This window comes from Lissotriton vulgaris, chromosome 7 (assembly GCF_964263255.1).
Source record: "Lissotriton vulgaris chromosome 7, aLisVul1.2, whole genome shotgun sequence".
In the NCBI taxonomy this organism is placed as follows: Eukaryota; Metazoa; Chordata; class Amphibia; order Caudata; family Salamandridae; genus Lissotriton; species Lissotriton vulgaris.
The window spans coordinates 1,362,191,221-1,362,210,355 of NC_141695.1; the positions used below are offsets into that span (position 1 = coordinate 1,362,191,221).

General features: G+C 48.5%; 1 protein-coding gene across 2 annotated transcripts in view; it reads right to left on the reverse strand.

Moving 5' to 3' along the window:
- Positions 1 to 480: 480 nt before the first annotated feature.
- LOC147703701 (protein orai-2-like) overlaps positions 481 to 19,135 on the reverse strand; it is a 90,404-nt gene continuing 71,749 nt past the window's right edge. For both annotated transcript variants that reach the window (XM_086932052.1, XM_086932053.1), the window contains exon 2: positions 481 to 4,901. In XM_086932052.1, the coding sequence (XP_086788178.1) occupies positions 4,353 to 4,901 (549 nt within the window). In that variant the 3' untranslated portion in view covers positions 481 to 4,352. The remainder of the gene's footprint in view (positions 4,902 to 19,135) is intronic.

Genomic DNA, 19,135 nt, shown 5'->3' on the forward strand with positions numbered 1-19,135 from the left:
TCAACATCAGTAATTAACTAATATATAACAAGCTTATTGCCCCCCCCCCCCCCCCCCCCCAAATTTTAAAGTGTAGGCCCTTTACGGTTACTGGCTAGGCAGGTTGTAGTTGCGCAGAGCCATGGGGGTACCTCTCGTTATCCCTAACAACCCTTGATCTGTCTAAAAATTCAACACTTCGACGTTTGGAGGGCCAGTCGAGGTCAGGATAGCATGTTCAATTGAGACCTTGGGTGATATCCTAATGAAAGAAGTCCAACTTCTTATACTCCACTAATTCATAGTAATACTCTGGTTCACTTGAACTATGTTGCAGTGCAAAACCCGATTTTAGCTCTGGCTTGGCAGGATTCAGTGGCACCGAAAAGGATAATAATGTGAAGTAACACGTGGGAAATGGTCATTTATATTGCACACTAGGAAGTATTATCTTCTGTCTATTAGGTCACCTATGCACTGATACCTAAAAAAATACAAACATTTAAGAAAATATGTAGTTTTTTTAATGAAAAATATACATTAAGAAGCAAACAAGAACACAACTTTTTACTGACACGTATAGAATTCTCGCAATACGTTTAAAAAAGCAACAGTGTTTTAAAACGCCTTTTCTGGAGGTCTTTTTTAAGTTTGCTATATATTCACATTATATAGCTGCTGGAAGCACTACTTTGTAACAAGAAAATCTTTGCTGAACAGTATATCGCTGGAATTTTGTGAGTGTGCCTAAAAGAGACACTTTACAACTGCAGACAGCATAGTGTAGAAGCTATAACAAGCTCTTCTAAATTTTTACTGCCTTCAAAAACGGTTGTTAGAGGACCACTTTGTATATAGGAATTGTTTATACAATGAAACAAAACCTCTGCACGTAAATGAAGAAAATAATTTACAAAATGTAAACTTCGATATCAGTCCAATTTTTTGAGTAATTACCTCAAAAGACAGCTTTTCACGATTGATGTTTTTCATCACATTTGTAATTCATTTGACCCTAACTTAGAAACACAGTTATGTGTTCTTTAAATCCCCTACAGAAAACAATAACTGTTCGCCTCGCCATGCTTTAAATGTATTAATACATGCAGAGACAAAGACAAAGCACAAAGGCATTTCCCTAATCGATCAAAATTACATTAGGGACATTTACACCACCTGGAGACAGGATTAAACGTTTTCAAAATGTGAATACAGCCATTGCCATGTGGACCTCCCATAGGTAATTTTGGAAGAGACCCAGGAGCAGCATTTAATGGCCAACATTTTTGTAACATTTGATCCACTGAAGCTAGAAAAATTCATAGTTTTGCTGAAATCTGCAAGTGGTGTAGCAAATAATGGCAACCACAGCAAATCCCTAGTTATGCAGAATTTGTCTAAGCCACACAATCATATGACTTTATCGATCTTTGCTATACTTCTCGCTCTTCCACGGCATGGTACAGGCCGTTTGTTATTTTTGGAGCGGTCCGTAAATAATGAAAGCATTCATCAATCTAAGAGCAGCACTGCTATATTGTTTATATGGGCAAGAAAGCACTATAGGTTATCTCAAGGTTGTGCTGTAAACACCCTAAGGCCACTCAACATTCTGGGCTTCCACATTCTAGTCTGGAAGTGCCTTATGACACTGTGGTTGGACCAGAAATTGTTCCTCATAGATGGTCAGAGTTTTTCACCACTACGACCAAACATTAGGCACAAAGTTGAAGTACCCACATTCCTTTCACCCATTCAAATGTCGACCCTTTTGAAGCAGAGTGATGTAGACTGGAATTTGCTTTTCAAACACTCAGCAGATCCGGACCAAGGAACTCCTGCACCATATTCTTTCGACAACATTTTGAGGTTGCAGGTCCAGATACTTTGTTCTAGCTGGATCCACTATCCAAGGCCCAATGAAAAGGTGCATCCCATTCAGTAGCCCATGATCCCATGCTCTCTTAGGAACCACCCCTGCCAGCGATGTTAAGAAAATATTTCAAAACTGGTCTTGTGCACCTGCCTGTCTAGGCATGGAGGTCCCAGAAAAACTTCACACGAAGGGAAGGAACTCACCTTTTCCTCTCTGCAAGAGGACACAAAAACATTGCACCAAGACGTCCAGCGGTCCTTTCTTCAAAGCAGTCTTTTAGGGACCAGACGCTTGTCTGCTCTTAGTGAGCCTACCTTTTAACTCCCTACTTGAAAATTCCTGTGCTAGTTCTGCCTCCGCGCAAAAGCTACTACACTAATAAGCTACATTTCAACAAGACGGAGTAAGGTACTCTGGCACCGTATATATGACGTGGCACATATGCAATGTTAGTCAAGACTGCTCTGAACTGAGCTACCTTCAGAAGAACTTTCACAATATGTGGCAATGTACCCAGAGATCTACACAGTTACTTGCCTCATCGTACAAGAGATCAGGAAGTATATTATATCAGTATAGATATGCCAATTTGACATGGTTTTGGGTGTTGCTACTGTAAAGATTGATTTCTCTATGACGCAGCGCTCACCTAGCCCAACTTCATAACCTCATACAAATGTGGGAAAAAGGACACTATGGTCAGACAAATCTAGATAACTGGACCAAGACGGTGGGGCTCTGGAGAGGGCAATGGGGCTGACTGGTCATTTCAAGCTTCTAGAGTCCTCTAATTCAGGAGAAGAAACTTGGAGAAGAGAAGTGGGGATAGGGGAAGAGCACAGTGGAGGAGACACACCTGAGCTGAATATGTACAACACTCTGAAAGTTCAAAGAGGTAGAATTTGAGGTTTGGGTGAGCCAAGTACAGAAGGCACATTGAAATAATTCTGTGTGCAAGGGATGGCAGACCTTGTGCAGTGTAGACTAATGCAGGACTGAAGAACATGTCTATGGAGGGCAATTGTTGGATTATTTCCATTTGGATCTGCCATCAAGGTGGGCCTCTTGTTGCAGGCACCTCGTAATAAGGGACTCCTGGGAGGCTGGGCGGGTGAAGTAAGGGCAGCATACTGGATGTCGGTGTAGGATACTGTAACAGTAAGGCACACATGAAGAACAATATGTTGTGGGACCCCCTTCTGATGTGGGGCACTAAAATCTTCAACTGGTTTGAAATACTCAAGTATCTGAGCTATAAACGAAACAAATTAATCTAAACTTTGTGGTAGAAAAAAAGAAGAAAATACAGAATTTAGTGGTCCTAAGGAGGCTATAGGGCACACAGAGAAAGGAGTACTGGATGCAAGGAGCACAACCGTTATATGATGCATATAAAAGTCTCAGCATAGACATGGTACAGCCACTGTGATCCAGTCGTTTCCAAACTCTGTCTCTCCAACAGCCTCAGGAGTCGACTTCTACAGGATAGGTATAATTGTTATGCCAAGGTGTTTTGCCGAGATGTTACACCACATTTATGGAACATTTCATGCTATGATGAACCAAAAAACAATAAAAGATAAAAGCATCACTCAAGCGTGTTGATTTCCAGAATCAGTAATATAAGAGGCCCTTCTTCTGCGGTCTTTCTGGAACATTGCTTTAAATTATTGATAAACAATCCAAAAGTTGAAGATGACCCACAAAGTTGGTCACTTTTCCTTAATAAAAAGCTGTAACCTCCTGTGTGTACCACCTTTTGTGGTGCAGCCATTTGACAGTGTCCGTTTAGAAGCTATAATGACAAAGATGGCCCCTTGTCAACTGTCTCTCAGTCACAATGAAGCAGATCACGCTTGAGCACGCACCACCTTTTGCTCTTTGCACATTACCAAGATTCCCTTCTTACATTCTAAACATTTTCCAGAACAGTCTTTCAGATGTTGGCAAAAAAATGGCAATAATGTCAAAAGATGCTTCCAATCCCAAGACCAATGGCACCTTCCATGCATCAAGTGAAGTGCTCTAAGGCTCCCTCATGTATTTTATTTAAGTAACTTGTAGGCACACTGCTTCCGAATTTTTTTTTAAAAGCTTTAGTTAGTTGCCAGCGGGTGGGTTCCCAATAAAAAATGAGATACTGCATCATCTGTTGGGACCCACTTGGGACCAGGTACCTTTACGTACGTTCTGCTGCCTTTGCATGCATTCCTTTGTTAAGTCACTAAAACAAAAACTTAGGAAACTCAACAAACTGTTTCTTCTCCCATTAAATATGAGCTGCAACACAATGTTTGCCCCACCACTGATACACAACAAGGCACAAACACTTCTGCCTTCACAGAATGTTCCTTTCGATGACCAAATAGCCAAACTAGATTTCCACCAAATCAGTAAATTTCCAACAAGAACAAGCTGCAGTAGCCTTGGCGTGCCACCTTAAATACCTTCCTCGAAAAAATATTGAAAGTGTACGTTGTGTACCACTTGTCAAGCATCACACGGTGTGCAATGTGGCATCAGCCCCGTCCAGCTGGTACTTGATTTTGTGAAGAGCTTCTATCTCTATCATGTGACGTTCAGTTTTGTGGCCTACCAGTGAGCGGTAGAAATGAATGGCGAAAACGACAAAGATGATCCCAACAGGCACCATGATGACAGTAGAGGTGATGGCTGCCTGAAGACCCTGGCCACTCGCAGCACCACCTTGCACAGCAGCAGTGCCGTTGGTCATGGTGGCCCCCACAGGCAGGAACTTGACCCAGCAGAGAAGCACCACCTCAGCAAGGAAGAGCAGGATGCCCAAGGCAGTGGAGAAGCCCCAGGCCAGCTCCACGTAGTGGTGCATGCGCTCATGAGGCGACTCATTCACAGAGTTGAGGTTGTGGATGTTGCTGACTGCCTCGATGTTGGGTAAAATGCAGGTGCTTATCATCAGGGCGAACAGATGGACAGCCACAAGGACGGTGGTGCATACACTAAAAGCGATGAGCAGGCCAGCCGGGTAGTCGTAGGTATCTACCAACTGCACCTCCACCATGGCCACCTGTGGGAAGAGAAAGGGGGCAGAGTTAGAGTAGGCGTTTCAGGTCTGGATCACTCATCATTCCTCTCTGGGATGGCAGGCAGAGCCCCCGTACCTCAGTATTCCGCACTTTACTGGCTCTGACTGTGTTTCCTCGTGGAAGATGTTGACCTCAGGTCAATGTACCTCACTTCTGTCTGAAAAAAACAATGTGACTTGGGAAGCCCATTGACCTTCAGGTCTCTCAGGTCAGAGCAGTCTTCTCTCCTTCGTGTGCTTCAATTTAATCCTAGTTTTGCCACTGACTTTCTGACGTCAGACAGATCCCATCCACATACCATGTCCAACTTTAAGCTGGACCTGACACAGACTTCCTGTTTGATTAACAATGAAGTAAATGGACTCCCCTGAAGTCGGTTTCACTTTGCTGCTCAACTGGACTGTGTGGGTGACTTAAATTGGTTCGGTTCGCCTTCATGCCTCTTGATTTACATTTTTATAGTGACAACTTGTACTTTCATGTAAGGTTTCTTATTTCTACCCTTTCGGAGCCTTGGAAATAACAAATGGTAATAATCCCAAATTTAATTGTATTCAGTTTACCAACTTCAAAAGGGGATGGAGGGACGGAGTTGTCCTTCCCGACAGATTTGAACTCACGTTTACTGGAGATGCCAGTGGCTGATGTATACTTCACTGTGTGTGTATGTGTATGTGTATATATATATATATATATATATATACTTCAAGACTACATAGACCAGAAAGCCTGGGACGTGCCTTATTTGAGTATACTCATAGAGGGTGCTACCACAATCTGTTGCATATACTAATATGTAAAAAAAGATATTGTTCTACTAATAGTAACAGAAGTTCCACAAACGATTATTGAAGAAACAAACTGGAACGTAAAGACATTATAATAATAACATGTCTTCACACACTGCACATACCATCATTTTAATCGTTTGTAAGAAATGTAAACAACAGGCATTATTAATAGTGCCTAGCTTAATGGGAATTTTAAGTCGTGGTGGGCAGGTAACACACACATGTAAGCAGCGAGCTCTTTACCCGCAGTGCTGGCAAAGCCCTGCTCCCTTTCCTAAAAGGGAGGTTGTAATATATAAAGACAACCTTCTGTTATGCCCACACTCACTCAGCAAACCACCATTTTTTACACACTGGTGATATTAGGGTGAGCAACGCACTTCAGATCAAAGTCAAAGTAAACTTTATTTGACCGAAGTCCATAAAAGCATAAAAGATAGATAGTAGTAGAACATAAGTTAAAAATTTCATCTTATACAAAATTCATATTCAGTATCCGGTTTTCATATAACAGTTTTGATAAAAGAATCCGAAGCAGGTGCACTAAATCATAGCTAAAACTTTAGGGAATAACCATTAAAATTCATATCCCCTTCTAATATGGGACACTGATTTTGTGAAATGTAAAACCGCAAAACAAATTTTGAGTGAACATCGAGACTGCTAAAAATGTAGACCATCCTTGTGCGGTCTCACAGTGGCCTTGCGCAGCAACGGCGCCAGAAAACGGTGTCTTGGCTCTCGATACAAAGTAAAAACAAACAGCAATAAATGGCCGGTGCTTTGGGTCGAGGCATTATCACACACAGAAAGATATGTCCCATCGCCATTCTTGCGGAAAAGGAAAAGCAAATTTAAAGTGCAGAGTCTAAACAAGGTCAGACAATGGCGGTGTGCAGAAGATATATTCCACCTCAGCTAGGGCTCTATATCAAGGGTTGCTGAGACTTGGGCGCAATTAACAAATGAATGCTTGGCAAAGGCAGCGTCTAGCCAATTATTTATACAGCTCTCGAAGCAAAGTTATTTAATGCGTGATTTATGAATGGCCAATTGTATTAGGGGATTTATAAAGATCAAGAAGACCCAAGCTGTCAAAGGTGACCTTCTAATACCTTAACCATTGTATTTAGTCCACCCCATTTAATAACATACAATCGGAAATACAAGTTGTGATGAATCCAGCCTCTGGGGATGACCATATTTTGACCCACTATAATAAAAGGGGCTAATCCAATAAATTATACTTAGCTTAGGTAACTTATAACTGCTGAACTCCTATGGTTTAGTATGAGTGAAATCGAAGCCTAACTAGAACGTCCCTATAACCTTTGTTTTTTCAGTGAATTTTTAAGGTTTATTAAATGCTATTTCCTAACTATAACCTCCCTGTAACCTTGATTTTTTTAAAGTGAATTTCTGTATTTTTTTTACTAGTAGTCGTGCTTGCAGAGTGGTGGAAAAAGAGGGCGGGCCTCCGGCGACCACTCAGCAATCCCACTAAGTGGGACTTACTGAAGGTAACACAAGGGGTTTTCGACCCTCAAGGAGCCCCAGCAGCCAAGGGGAATTTATATCCCAACTCGTTGTGTACCAGGAGGTCCCTTGGCAGAGTGGTTGATAAAGGGAGCAGGACCTCTGGTGACTTCAACTGGGGCCGGTCTTTTTTCTTATTTTACTAGGGATAGGGGGCTGAGTGAATCACCTTAATAGGGCCAATTTCCCAGGTACCCTATCAGCCGGGGCCCAGCCTGTTCTATTTCATATTTTTTCGTGGAAGGGGGGCCACACAGCTCCCCTTCCCGTGCCGATTACAGCCCTGGGGACCCTATCCCCGGGGCCCACCTTTTTCAAAAGGAGAAGGGGTGTGTGCACCCCGTGCCTCCATGGACCAATTTCGGCCAGGTGACCTAATCCCGGAGCCTGGCCATCTTTCTGTGGGTGCCCCCAAGTCACCCACTCTCCACTGGGACTGCAGGGGGAGCCTGCAGGCACCTGCAGTCCCAGCTGGCTCACACCTTCTGCGAGAACCGGCATTGCTTTCAAACACAGGGAGCTGCTAAACATGCAGCTCCCTGTATCTGAAAGCAATCCTGCTCCACTTCCAGCAAGCGAGAACATTTCTGAGCTCTCGCTTGCTGGAAGCGGAGCATTTGCTGTGGCTTTGCGGGAGCAGTAAATCTCCTGCCAAAGCACAGCAAACAGCTATGTCCCATGGGTGGGCTCCATGGGAGGACATAGCAGGAGCCAGCCCGGGGGGTGGTGGTCCCCAGTATCACATATAGCTCCGGGAGAAGGGCACACAGCCCCCCTCCTTTCTTATTCGTAGAACCTGTTCTGGGGAGGTGGCAGTCCCTAGGGAAGAGAACAGCTCCAGTGGGGTGCTGCACCCCCCTACCACTTATAAAAAAAAAAAAAAAAATTGGCCCCGGGGAGGTGGTGGTCCCCTTGATCCGGGGGGTGGGTCCCCGAGACCCCCCATTACAAATTGATTATTTCTCCAGGGACGTGGTAATACCCGAGGCCCAGGGGGAGGGGAGGGTTCTGAGAGGCCACTCCATAACAATGCATAGGCCCTGGGGAGGTGGTGGTCCCCTGAGGGCAGTCCAATAGGACTCCCAACTGAAGAATGAATAAGCATCAAGAGGTGGTGTTGCACAGTGCATCATTAAACCCCAGGGGGGGCCGGGAACTGTGCGCTCCCTCCTTTATTTTCAAAATGCCCCCGAGACATGGTCTATCCGGGTCCCGATTTCTAAAGAAACGCATGAGCTTGTGATTAATTTTCGGCGGGAGCCGCAGTTCCCGCGCGGCTCCAGCCTATTTTTAATTTTTTTTTAAACATCTTATTTTGCCCTGGCTGGCTCTCTCTGGGACCTGCTCAAGAGGCCTAGGGGGTCAGGGTGTTAATGAAAACATGCTCGATGTATGGCATTTCGTATTGTGCACATCAGAGCATACCATATACATATGACCGCCACCTCTATCATGTGTGGGCAGACGGCTTCAACTGTCCTACCTGTAAAGTTCTCATTGGTAATCGGCTGCAGTCAAAGTCTACAACATGTGTTTCCTTTTTGCAACAGATCGGTTACTGCCCACCCCATTCACTGTAAGGAAACATAAGTACTCATTGGCAAATTTCAGTCAATTGGTTATAAGGATGCCATAAATGTACTATTCCCCAAACTCTCCACTATCAAAAAACAGGACGTCCAGTTGTCGTAAGGAGTCAAGTCTTTAAAAAGGGTGCTATGCTGATTTTTGTAGTTTAGAGACTTAATTGGTGCTTTCACAGACACAATGATCCTGGACACTGAGATTAATTACTTCTTTCCGTTAAGTTACGGGTGCTCCTGTTTAAAGATCTTGCTGCCGACAAATCAGGTAGGCATGCAGCTTCTTGGGTTTATTCTTGCCGAGAAGCAGGAGAGGGTCGAGAAGCTGTTCTCCACGAGGAGGCGGGACTATGAGCAGAGAGCCAATAGTGCAGGAGGAGGGAGGAGTCTTGAAGGTAGTCTTGGAGCAGGGGTTACGCAGATTTCAAGGAGTACTAATTATTGTATGACATCGGTCACTGTCTTCTGTTTATCTCCAGGACAGGAAGCCGGTGACGTATCACTGTACACCGTGCTCCACCTAAGAGAAGCAAGACAGACTTACCTCGGAGCACTAACTAGTGGGCCCAGACAGCTTGAAGTGCATTCTGTGGTAAGAAGGTGTGTTGGGGAGGCAGATCTCAGCAATGGGATAACGCTGTACGGGGTTATCTGGGGCTAGTGCATACATTCAGGCATATTAGGCGTTTGAAACGTAAGCAAGAAACAGAGAAGATTTAGACACAAGGTGATATAGACCATTGTCCAAGGGAGGATGCTGGTACAGTTAGGCAGGCAAGATGAAGAAGGCTGTGAGCCAAACATACAAAGGGAAGGCATCGGACAGGACTATGTAGACTGAATTTAGTGGCTGCTGAAGCCCTGTGTGCGGTAAAAGAAGGGGAACTAGATTGGAAATATTTTATCTGTAAAGAAAGGGTGCTTAGGTCGGATTATCGGATTGAGAAAATGCTGAAATCGATTTAGTAGTTGGACAAGATGAGACAGTCAGACCTTTATAAACAAGCAGCCGTAAAAGTGAATGCGACCGCCATCAATTAACGTGACCGCGAGACAGGCAAATGTAAACAAGCGCGGCCGCAATAATTGGAAACAGATGGCATAGCTACTCGCTCCAGCAAGGTAAACACCATACTTGCACGAGTGCTCATTGGAAACAGTGCAGTACATGCATGAGTTTCCGAAAAAGTCCTGAGGAATCTAAGAGGTCATCTCCTAGTCAGAGCTTGCGCGCTGCATTAGCCTCGACCTAAAAACCAAAGGTTACAGGGACTTTAAAGTTAGGCTCAGATTTCTCTTGTACAAAACTAGGGCAATTCAGCAGTTATAATAACTTGAGCTAACTATAACTTACGCTCCAGTAATGCACTGCGTATGACCTCACATATTACATCACTCATGACAATGCCAGTGACATCACTCATGAGTGATACTATTATATGAGTGGCTGTGTGACTATATGTATATTTGTGTGTATGGGTGTGTGAGTTGCTCTATGGGTGGGTACCTGGGTATGTAGTGACGGTATGGGTAAGTGAGTGGGTGTCGGAATGGCTGTATGAGTGAGCGCAAGGTAAGTGGCTGTATGGGTGAGTGAGTAGCTGTTTGAGTTAGTGTTTGATTAAGTGAGTCGGTGTGTCAGTGCCTGTATTGGCGATTGAGTGTCTGTGTGAATGGCTGTATGGGGGAGCGAGCGGATGTGAGAGCGCTTGTATGAATATGTGAGTGGTGTGAGTGGGCATATGACAGGTTGTATGGGGGTGTTTGAGTGGTTCTGTGAATGAAGTCATGAGTGATGTAATTTGAGATGTCATCAGGGATGTCACTCATCATGTCACTCATAATGCAACATGTCAGGTCATAAGCAGTGCATTGCAGGGGAGTAAGTTACAGTTAGCTCCGGTAAATATATCTGCTGAATTTCACTGGTTTTGTACAAGTTAAATCAGAGCCTAACTATAACATCCCTTTAACATTTGTTTTTTTTTCAGTGAATTTCCAATGTTTTTCAAATTCAATTTCATAACTATAACATCTCTGTAACCTTTGTTTTTTTTAAGTGAATTTCTATGTTTTTTAACCAGTAGCTGCTTTTGAAGAGTGGTGGAGAAAGGGGACGGGCCTTTGATCAGCTCTCAGGAATCCTGCTGTGTTGGACTTACTGGAAGTAACTGGAGGGCTTGTTGACGCCCAAGGACACTCTAGACCCAAGGGGACTTCATCCCCAACCAGCAGTGTGCCAGGAGGCGTGTTTGCAGAGCGCTGGAGAAAGGGGGAGTGGCACCCAAAGTCCTATCAGCAATCATGGTATGTGGGATTTACTAGAGGTAACAGGAGGGTATTTTGGCCACTAAGGACCCTCAGCATCTAAGGGGACTTAATCACACAACCAGTGGTGAACCAGGAAGCGCGTTAGCAGAGTGCTGAAGAAAGGGGGCATGGCCTCCCAAGACCTCTCAGAAATCACTGTGTCGGACTTACTGGAAGTAACAGGGTGGCTTACTGGCGCCAAAGAGCCTCTGCAGCTAAGGGGACTTCCCCCAACCAGAAGTGCCACAGGAGGCACTTTGCAGAATGGTGGAGAAAGGGGACAGGGCCTCTGGCGACTTGCTGGTCCTTTTTAATAATAAAAAAAATATCAATTTATTTATTAAGGGAGGGGACCACGTTCCCCCCTTACCTGGGCCGATTTGGGCCCCGGAGACCTCATCCCTGGGACCAGGCTTTTCATGAATGGGGGAGGGAAGCCGAGCAGTCCCAGTCCCCTGGGGCCGGCCTTTATATATAAAAAAAAAAAAATTAACTTACAGGTTAGAGGGGCTATGAGGCTCCCATCCCTGGGGGGATTTCGGCCCCGGGGACCCCATGCCCGGGCCAATTTTGGCCCCGAGGACCACATCCCCAGGGGTCCGGCTTTTAAGAAATTTTTTTATAAACTTACAGGGAGGGGTACCGCGCCTGCCTCCCGGGCCAATTGCTGCTCTGGGGCACCATCCCCTGGGGCCCGGCCTTTACATAAATAATCAAAAAATTAGGGGGAAGTGCACAGCCCCCTTCCTTGGGCCGATTTCGCTGATGCCCATTCGGAAGAATTCGGGGGTTCTATAATCCCCTTTTAACAAAGTTTCTCCAATAGCCTGTTTAATTCGTCCTTAAAAGAAAGTGGTTTAGGTCTAACATTTGTCCCACAGGTATGGCTTTTTCCTTTAACTTTATAGCTTGTTCTCGGTGAGAAGTGGAAAGAGGGAAAGATAATCCTTTTTATATACAACCCTCATTCACTCTAGTAGTGGCTTCCTTCATCATCCGGTTCACCCTGACCCCTATAAGTGAGGATGGGTTCAACTGTGTTACAGGGAGCTCTTTGTATATTGGTTTGTCTGAAGAAGTTACGTGTAAATAAAAATTCCTCACCCACTCCCAACGTATCTCTTTATTAGCGGAGTGCATGTGAAATTATTAAAATTAAAGGAAACAGTCTTTATAAATCAATTGTTACATCGCAGTGCCTTTGCCACGCATTTATTAACATGCAGGTTTTTACCACGTATTTCAGGTAAGTATGGGGGTCTCCTCCCAAAAAGATTATATATATATATATATATATATATATATATATGAAACAACTCAAAAATCCCCCAATCCTCGGGATTCATTCAAAATAAGAGCACTCTCAGCCAATGTAGCGTAGGTTCGCCAGGTATTTATTCGCAAAACCTTTCAGCAAAGACAGTTTACAAACGCGTTTCGGCGTTGCCGCCTTCGTCAGTGTAAACTGACGTTTGTTTCTATCATTATTTAAATGAAACCATAGTGACCATATGTCACGTGTTACCAACAAAATAAACAAACATAAAAGAAGGCACATACATTGTAATTCCATCATTACTTTTCACGGCAGCCATCTTATAATGGCTAGTATGCTAATGACAATGCAATAGCGGCCCTTATATTAATTAAAAAATGATTCTGGTATGTATCACAACATAATTATGTCTGGTAATTATATTCATCACTTTTCACGGCACCTTATGCTGCATTTTTACTTTTTATGGCGCCTAGGTTAGTAGTGCCTTTAAATCATGATGTTCATTGTAGCCTCTCAATGAATCACCACGGGGATTTCACAGTTTCATGGCACATTTCAAGACTAATATACAAAGAGCTTCCTGGAACACGGTTGAGGTCACCCTGATTTATAGGGGCCAGGGTGAACCAGATGATGAAGCATGACACTACTAGAGTTGGTTAGGGTTGTATATAAAACAAGCATTAAAAATGCAATAGGGGGGCGTGGCCAAGATGGCTACGGAGTAAGACCTGCCTGCGAGCTCCTCCGGCGCCTCGAGCCCTTCATCGCCTTGTATAGCTTTCCTGGGGCGATCTTTGCTCCGGAATCGACTTTATTGGGGTTGCTGAGGTGCCCTGATTGCTTTTGAGCCTTTCCCCGTCGAGCTACGACCAAGAACGGCGGACTTAGCCGAGGTGACGAGGCGGCGACGCACAAGGTTGGTGCAGCCTACACTGCTTCACCCGGAGATCCTCGGCTGCTATTACCCGGGGGACCCTGGGCCACCGCGACCTGCGGAGAAGAACAATCGAATTGCAGGACGCCCTGACTGGGACCGTCCCGAGCTTAATCTACCCCCCTGTGGATCATTTCGGCTAACATCATCTGGACGAGGTGACGAGGAGGCGCCGACCTGTTTGGCGGCTGCTGGACAGCGCAGAGGGACGAGAGGAGAAGCGTAGCTGATCCGACCCTACCCCATACAGCCCGGGGACGATTCAACGGACATTGAGTGAGCACGGCGATCGCTGTCCCCTGATAGCTCCGGCTTCCCGGAGATGGCAGAGCAGGGAGTCCGGGGGGTGCGAGGGAGTGTGGCCTGATATCCCGGGACGCTCCTGGCAATCGCGGAGCGCGCGGGGGTTAGCCGTGGCTCTCCATCATGACGACGAGGAACCGCACGACCAAGCCAGGGAAGGACGGTCCTGGGAAGGGTCCATCTGCATCGCCCCCCGGTTCCAGCAAGTGACCCCCGAAGGAGGACGGGGACGGCCCTGTCACGAAGGCCTTCTTGATCTAACTTTTTGCATCCATCAAGGACGACATCACGGAGATGAAGTCCCAGCTGGCCTCCGATCTGCGCAAGGTCCGCCGAGATGTGGATGGCATCGGAGAGCGGGTGGCGACCCTGGAGGATCACGATCTAGGCCTTGCTGGAGACGTCCACCAGTTACAGCAGGACATGCTCAGACTCCAGGAGCAAAATTTAGACCTTAAGGCCCACTGCGAGGATTTGGAAAATCGATCCCGCCGTAATAACATTCGAATCCGAGCGGTGCCCTGGGAAGGAGAAGGTGGAAACTTGCGGGAGTATGTGGAGGCCCTTTTTCTGCAAATTCTGGCAGAGGCGGATCTCTCGGAGATCCGCATGGACAGAGTTCATCGAGTTGGGTTGCCACGTGGCGCGCGTTCACCGCCGCCGGACATTTTAGTTTGTGTCCATGAATTTCAATTGAAAGAGAGGATCCTACGGAAGGCCAGGGATACTAACAATTTACAATTCCGGGGACACAGCCCCCAGCTTTTTCAGGACTTGGCGGCCTCCACATTACAGAAGCGGCGGGACTTCCGCCCGGTCACGGCTTTCCTGCGGGAGCACAGGGTGTCCTATTCCTGGGGCCACCCCTTTCGGCTCATCTTTATGTATTAAATCTTTTATTGAGCATAGGCAAACAAAATGCACCTCCGAGATATTTGTAGGGGCAGTCACCACTCCGGGGAGGCCTAAGTCAGCAACCCCTCTGACCCCTATCACAAGGCCAGCGGGCATATCGTCCGTTAACACAGCAAGCCGCCTACAACCCAACTGGGCCGGCCGCGTCATAAGAGGTGCTACAACGGTGCAAGCTGAGCAGTACTAGTGCAACCTGAGGGAACAAAGAACTGTAAACAACCCCCCTACCCTTCCCACCCCAACCCTCCCCTCTCCTTGTCCATTTCCGGGGATAATCAATCGGTTGTTGTCTTCCATTAACGGTCAAGTGGTGCTGCGCGCGATGGGCCTGTGCGCTTACGGGCGCGTGTCTTGGGTTCTGGGAGAGGTGTTTCTGCTAGGCGTAGCAGACGCAGGTAGCGTGGGCAGCTCACCTCACGAAACTCCCCGGTAAGCAGGGCGAGGAATGGTCGCCAGAGTTCCGCAAAGTCCGCTCCCCTCCCTGCTGCTGCCAGTGATAGTTTCTCCATTCCCAGGATCGCCCAGAGCCGGTGGAGCCACCCCAATTGCTGCGGAGCCTGAACTGCTCTCCAGTGGGCCACAATGTTTTGGACCGCTGCCCCAAGCGCAAGCGCGATCAAACGTCCCCTCCAGGACTTCAGAGGGTACATGAGGGCGTTTGGGAGGCCTAGAATAATGTATGCTGGGAAGCGCGGCAGTTGTGTGTCTAGATGTGCGTCTATAAGGTCCAGGATAGGGTCCCAATAGGGGCGCCGCGCCTCACAGCTCCATAGCAAGTGTTCCAGTGTCCCTAGTTCCCCGCACCCCCTCCAGCATCTGTCGCTTACTCGGGCATCCCAGTGGTGTAGTCTCTCAGGGGTGTGGTACCAGTATGTGGCTACTTTAGTTAGTGTCTCGGTGAGCCCGGTGTGGTACGCCGAGTGTCTGGCCCTGTGGTACACCCCCTCCCATTCTTTCCTAGTGAGCTGCCGCCCTAGGTCCCTTTCCCACCTGACTTGGCCCGCGTTGTACGTGTGCGCCTGAGTGAGAAGTAGCTGCTGATAAAGGTCCGAAATCAATTTCTTGTCCGAGGTGCGCGTCAGCAGCCACCTTTCGTAGGGCGTGAGGTGCCGTTGGGCCCCGGGCTGGATCGAGGGGTGGAGCACCCAATGGCGCACCTGCAGGTACTGCAGGCGTTCCGATTCGGCAACGCCGTAGTCCGCCTTGACCTGCAGGAACGGGAGGACCCCCTTGAGGTCGAACATGTGTCCCGCCGCTCTACAGGGCGTCGTCCGCCACGTCGTGAATGCTCCGGCATCCAAGCCCGGCGAGAAGTCCGGATTCTCAAAGATGGGGGTCATAGGCGAGGGGAAGGTGGTCAGTCCCTTGGCCACGGCCACTCTGTCCCACACTCGTAGGGCGGTGCTTGTGATTTCAGAGGCGTACAGGTTAGGGGGTCGGTGTCGGCGTGGCAGGAAAGGCACGCCTTGGAGGGTACGGCCGGCCACCGCCTGGTCCTGGAAGAGCCAGTGTTTGCCGGACTCCAGTTGAAACCATTCCACGAAAGTGCGCAGCTGCGCTGCCTGGAAGTACAGGGTGAGGTCGGGCACACCGACCCCCCCGTTCGCTGGGGGCAGAGTGGCGAGAGTGTGCTTAAACCTAGGGCGCCGGCCGTTCCAAATGAACCGCGACAATTCCGACTGAGTTTGCTGAAGCCAACCCTTCGGGGGATTCAAGGGGAGCGTCTGAAACAGATACAAGATCTGCGGTAGCAGTGTCATTTTAACTGCGGCAATTCTGCCTAGCCATGACAATGTGAGCGGCTTCCAACGCCGGAGCTGCTCCCGGAGTTTGAGTGTGAGTGCCTCATAATTGACTCGCGCAGTACCCCGGACAGTAGGAGCCAGGCGAACGCCCAGGTACGGGACGGCTGCATCCGACCATTGTATTTTGAATTCTGACTTAATCTCGGCCACCACGTCTGGGCTTAGGGAGATGTTCAGGGCTTCAGATTTGGCTTCATTGATTTTAAAACCCGAAGCCAGGGCAAAGGTGTGAAGCTCCACAAAGAGAGCACGCAGGGATTGCATCGGGTCGGTAAGGGACAGCAAGACGTCGTCAGCATACAGGCTGATCTTATGCGTGTCAGCACCAAATTTGATACCAGATATGAGTGTATGCTGCCGCACTCTCTGAGCCATCGGCTCCATATATAGCGCGAATAGGAGCGGCGACAGAGGGCAGCCCTGGCGCGTGCCTCTGCCAATGTCGAATCTCGGGGAGGTATGACCGTTCACCCTTACCGCGGCATTGGGCCGGCGGTAGCAGTTGAAGATGCGATGGCGGAGTTTCTCCCCAAATCCGAAGTGGCGGAGGGCCTGATCGAGGTATGGCCAATGCACTCTGTCGAATGCTTTCTCCGCATCGATGGTGAGGAGCATGCAGCCCGGCTTAGTGCGCGACCCGGCCTCAATGAGGTGCAGCACCCGCCTGGTGTTGTCGCTGGTCTGCCGTTGGGGGATAAAGCCCGCCTGGTCGGGGTCTATCAGCTGCTGCATATATGGTGCGATGCGGCTCGCCAGTATGCCAGTGTAGAGCTTCAAGTCTACGTTCAGCAGCGAGATGGGTCTGTATGAACCGCAGACCGCCGGGTCACGGCCCGGTTTGGGAATAACAGAGATAGACGCCTCTAGCAGGTCCGGGTGTATGGCACCAGGTTTGTCGAATGTATTAAACAGGTCGCGCAAGAGGGGGGCAAGCTGCTGGCAGAAGGTCTTGTAAAACGCCGCAGTATAGCCGTCGGGTCCCGGGGATTTCCCCACTTTGAGGCGGGCAATAGCAGAGATGACCTCCTCCAGGCCTATGGGCCGCTCCAGAAAGTCCGCTTGGGCTTGGGTGAGGGTGGGGAGCTCCGCGCCCTGCAGGTAGGCCGGGCCGGCATTGGGGTCCAGGTGGTCCGCGTCGTAGAGCGCCGCATAAAAGTTGCCGAAGGCCGCCGCAATCGCCGCGTCCTCCGTAATCTGGCCGCCATTAGCCGACAGGAGAGAGCGCACTTGTTGCCGTTGGGTTTGCGCCCGTAGTCTGCTCGCCAGAAGCCTCCCGCAACGGTCGCCTCCGGTGTAGTAGACGTGTTTGAGGCGCATAGCGGCGTATTCCGCCACGTCCTGATCCAAGGCCGCCAACATTTTCCGCTCGGCGCACAATTGTCGCCATGCCCTGGCCGCCCCTGTGCGTTGGTGCATCTGTTCCAGTTTTCGGCTCATCTTTAGATGGCAGAACAGACTGGTGCAAGTACGATCCCTGGCGGCTGCCAGGGAACTTCTGGGCATGGAGGAAGAGGCCGCGTCGGCTGGCGCCAGCACTTCCCCAAGAAGACGACGCCGTTCCCGCTCCCCGGCATGGCAAAGAGTGGGCCGCACTGGAATGGCGGAAGGCCCGGATCCACCAGCGAGCCAAAGTGAGAGGGGAGAGGCTCTTGCCTCGGTGGCTCTGGTGACTGACTCGAGCCGGATAGACAGCTCTTCGGCAGCCTAGGCTTTCCAAATATCGGCCTGTGGGGCTCTACCACCTCAGGTAAATTAAGGGACCTTGCTCCAATGGAGGGTTACCCCGACCCTGAACTCGAGGGGGGCATTACCTGGGTCTTCTACCCCCGACCCTTATGGTCATGTCCAGCTGCTTCTTCTTTTGGACTGTTTTTTCTCTTTAAGGTTCTGGGGCTGTTTTCTTTGTTTAGTATCTTGGGGCTCCTTTGGGTTGGGGGGGTGTTGATTTGGAGTGGGCTCAGTGGTGGTAGCGGTGGATCTGGTATGACTGTGGGTGTATTCGGGCTGTTTATGGCACTACAGGGGGTTCTGTGTGGAGCGGGGTGGGGGACGGGAATCTCTAAATTATGTCAGTCACGATAGGTTCATGGAATGTTAAAGGCCTTAATTCCCCCCAAAAGTGTCAGAAGGTGTGGAAATACATTATAGATCATCATCTGGATGTGGTGGGACTGCAAGAGACTCATTTGGCTCGTAGGGACGAAACCAGGCTCAAGAATAGGCAATACCCACTGATTAACAGGTCTTCGGCCCCCACTAAACACCGGGGGGTGGCACTCTTGTTTCGCTCTACACTACAATTCCAACCCATGGGTGTGCGTAGCAACAGGGAGGGTAGATGGCTGATGGTGAAGGGGATGCTCCTTGGCAAGCTCTGCACGTGGGTGGTTCTCTATGCGCCGAACACGGGCCAAAATGGGTTCCTTGAGGCTTTCTTGCAGGAGGTGGGGGACTTTGGGGAGGGTGCTTTGGTGGTCATGGGAGATTTCAATTTGGTTTGGGACAAAGAACTTGATCGCTTGCACCAGCAGCGGACGGAGGCAGGCCTCTTTTCCTCTGAGTCGCGTGACGCTATGGAAAGCTTGGGTCTCATTGATAGCTGGCGCGCCCTCAACCCCCGCACTAGGGACTATACATTCTTCTCCCATGTTCATCACACGTATTCGCGTCTTGATCACATCTTTCTGAGCCAGTCGTTACAGGGTGACCTGAGGGAAAGTAGGATATTCCCGCTCTCTGTATCGGATCATAGCCTC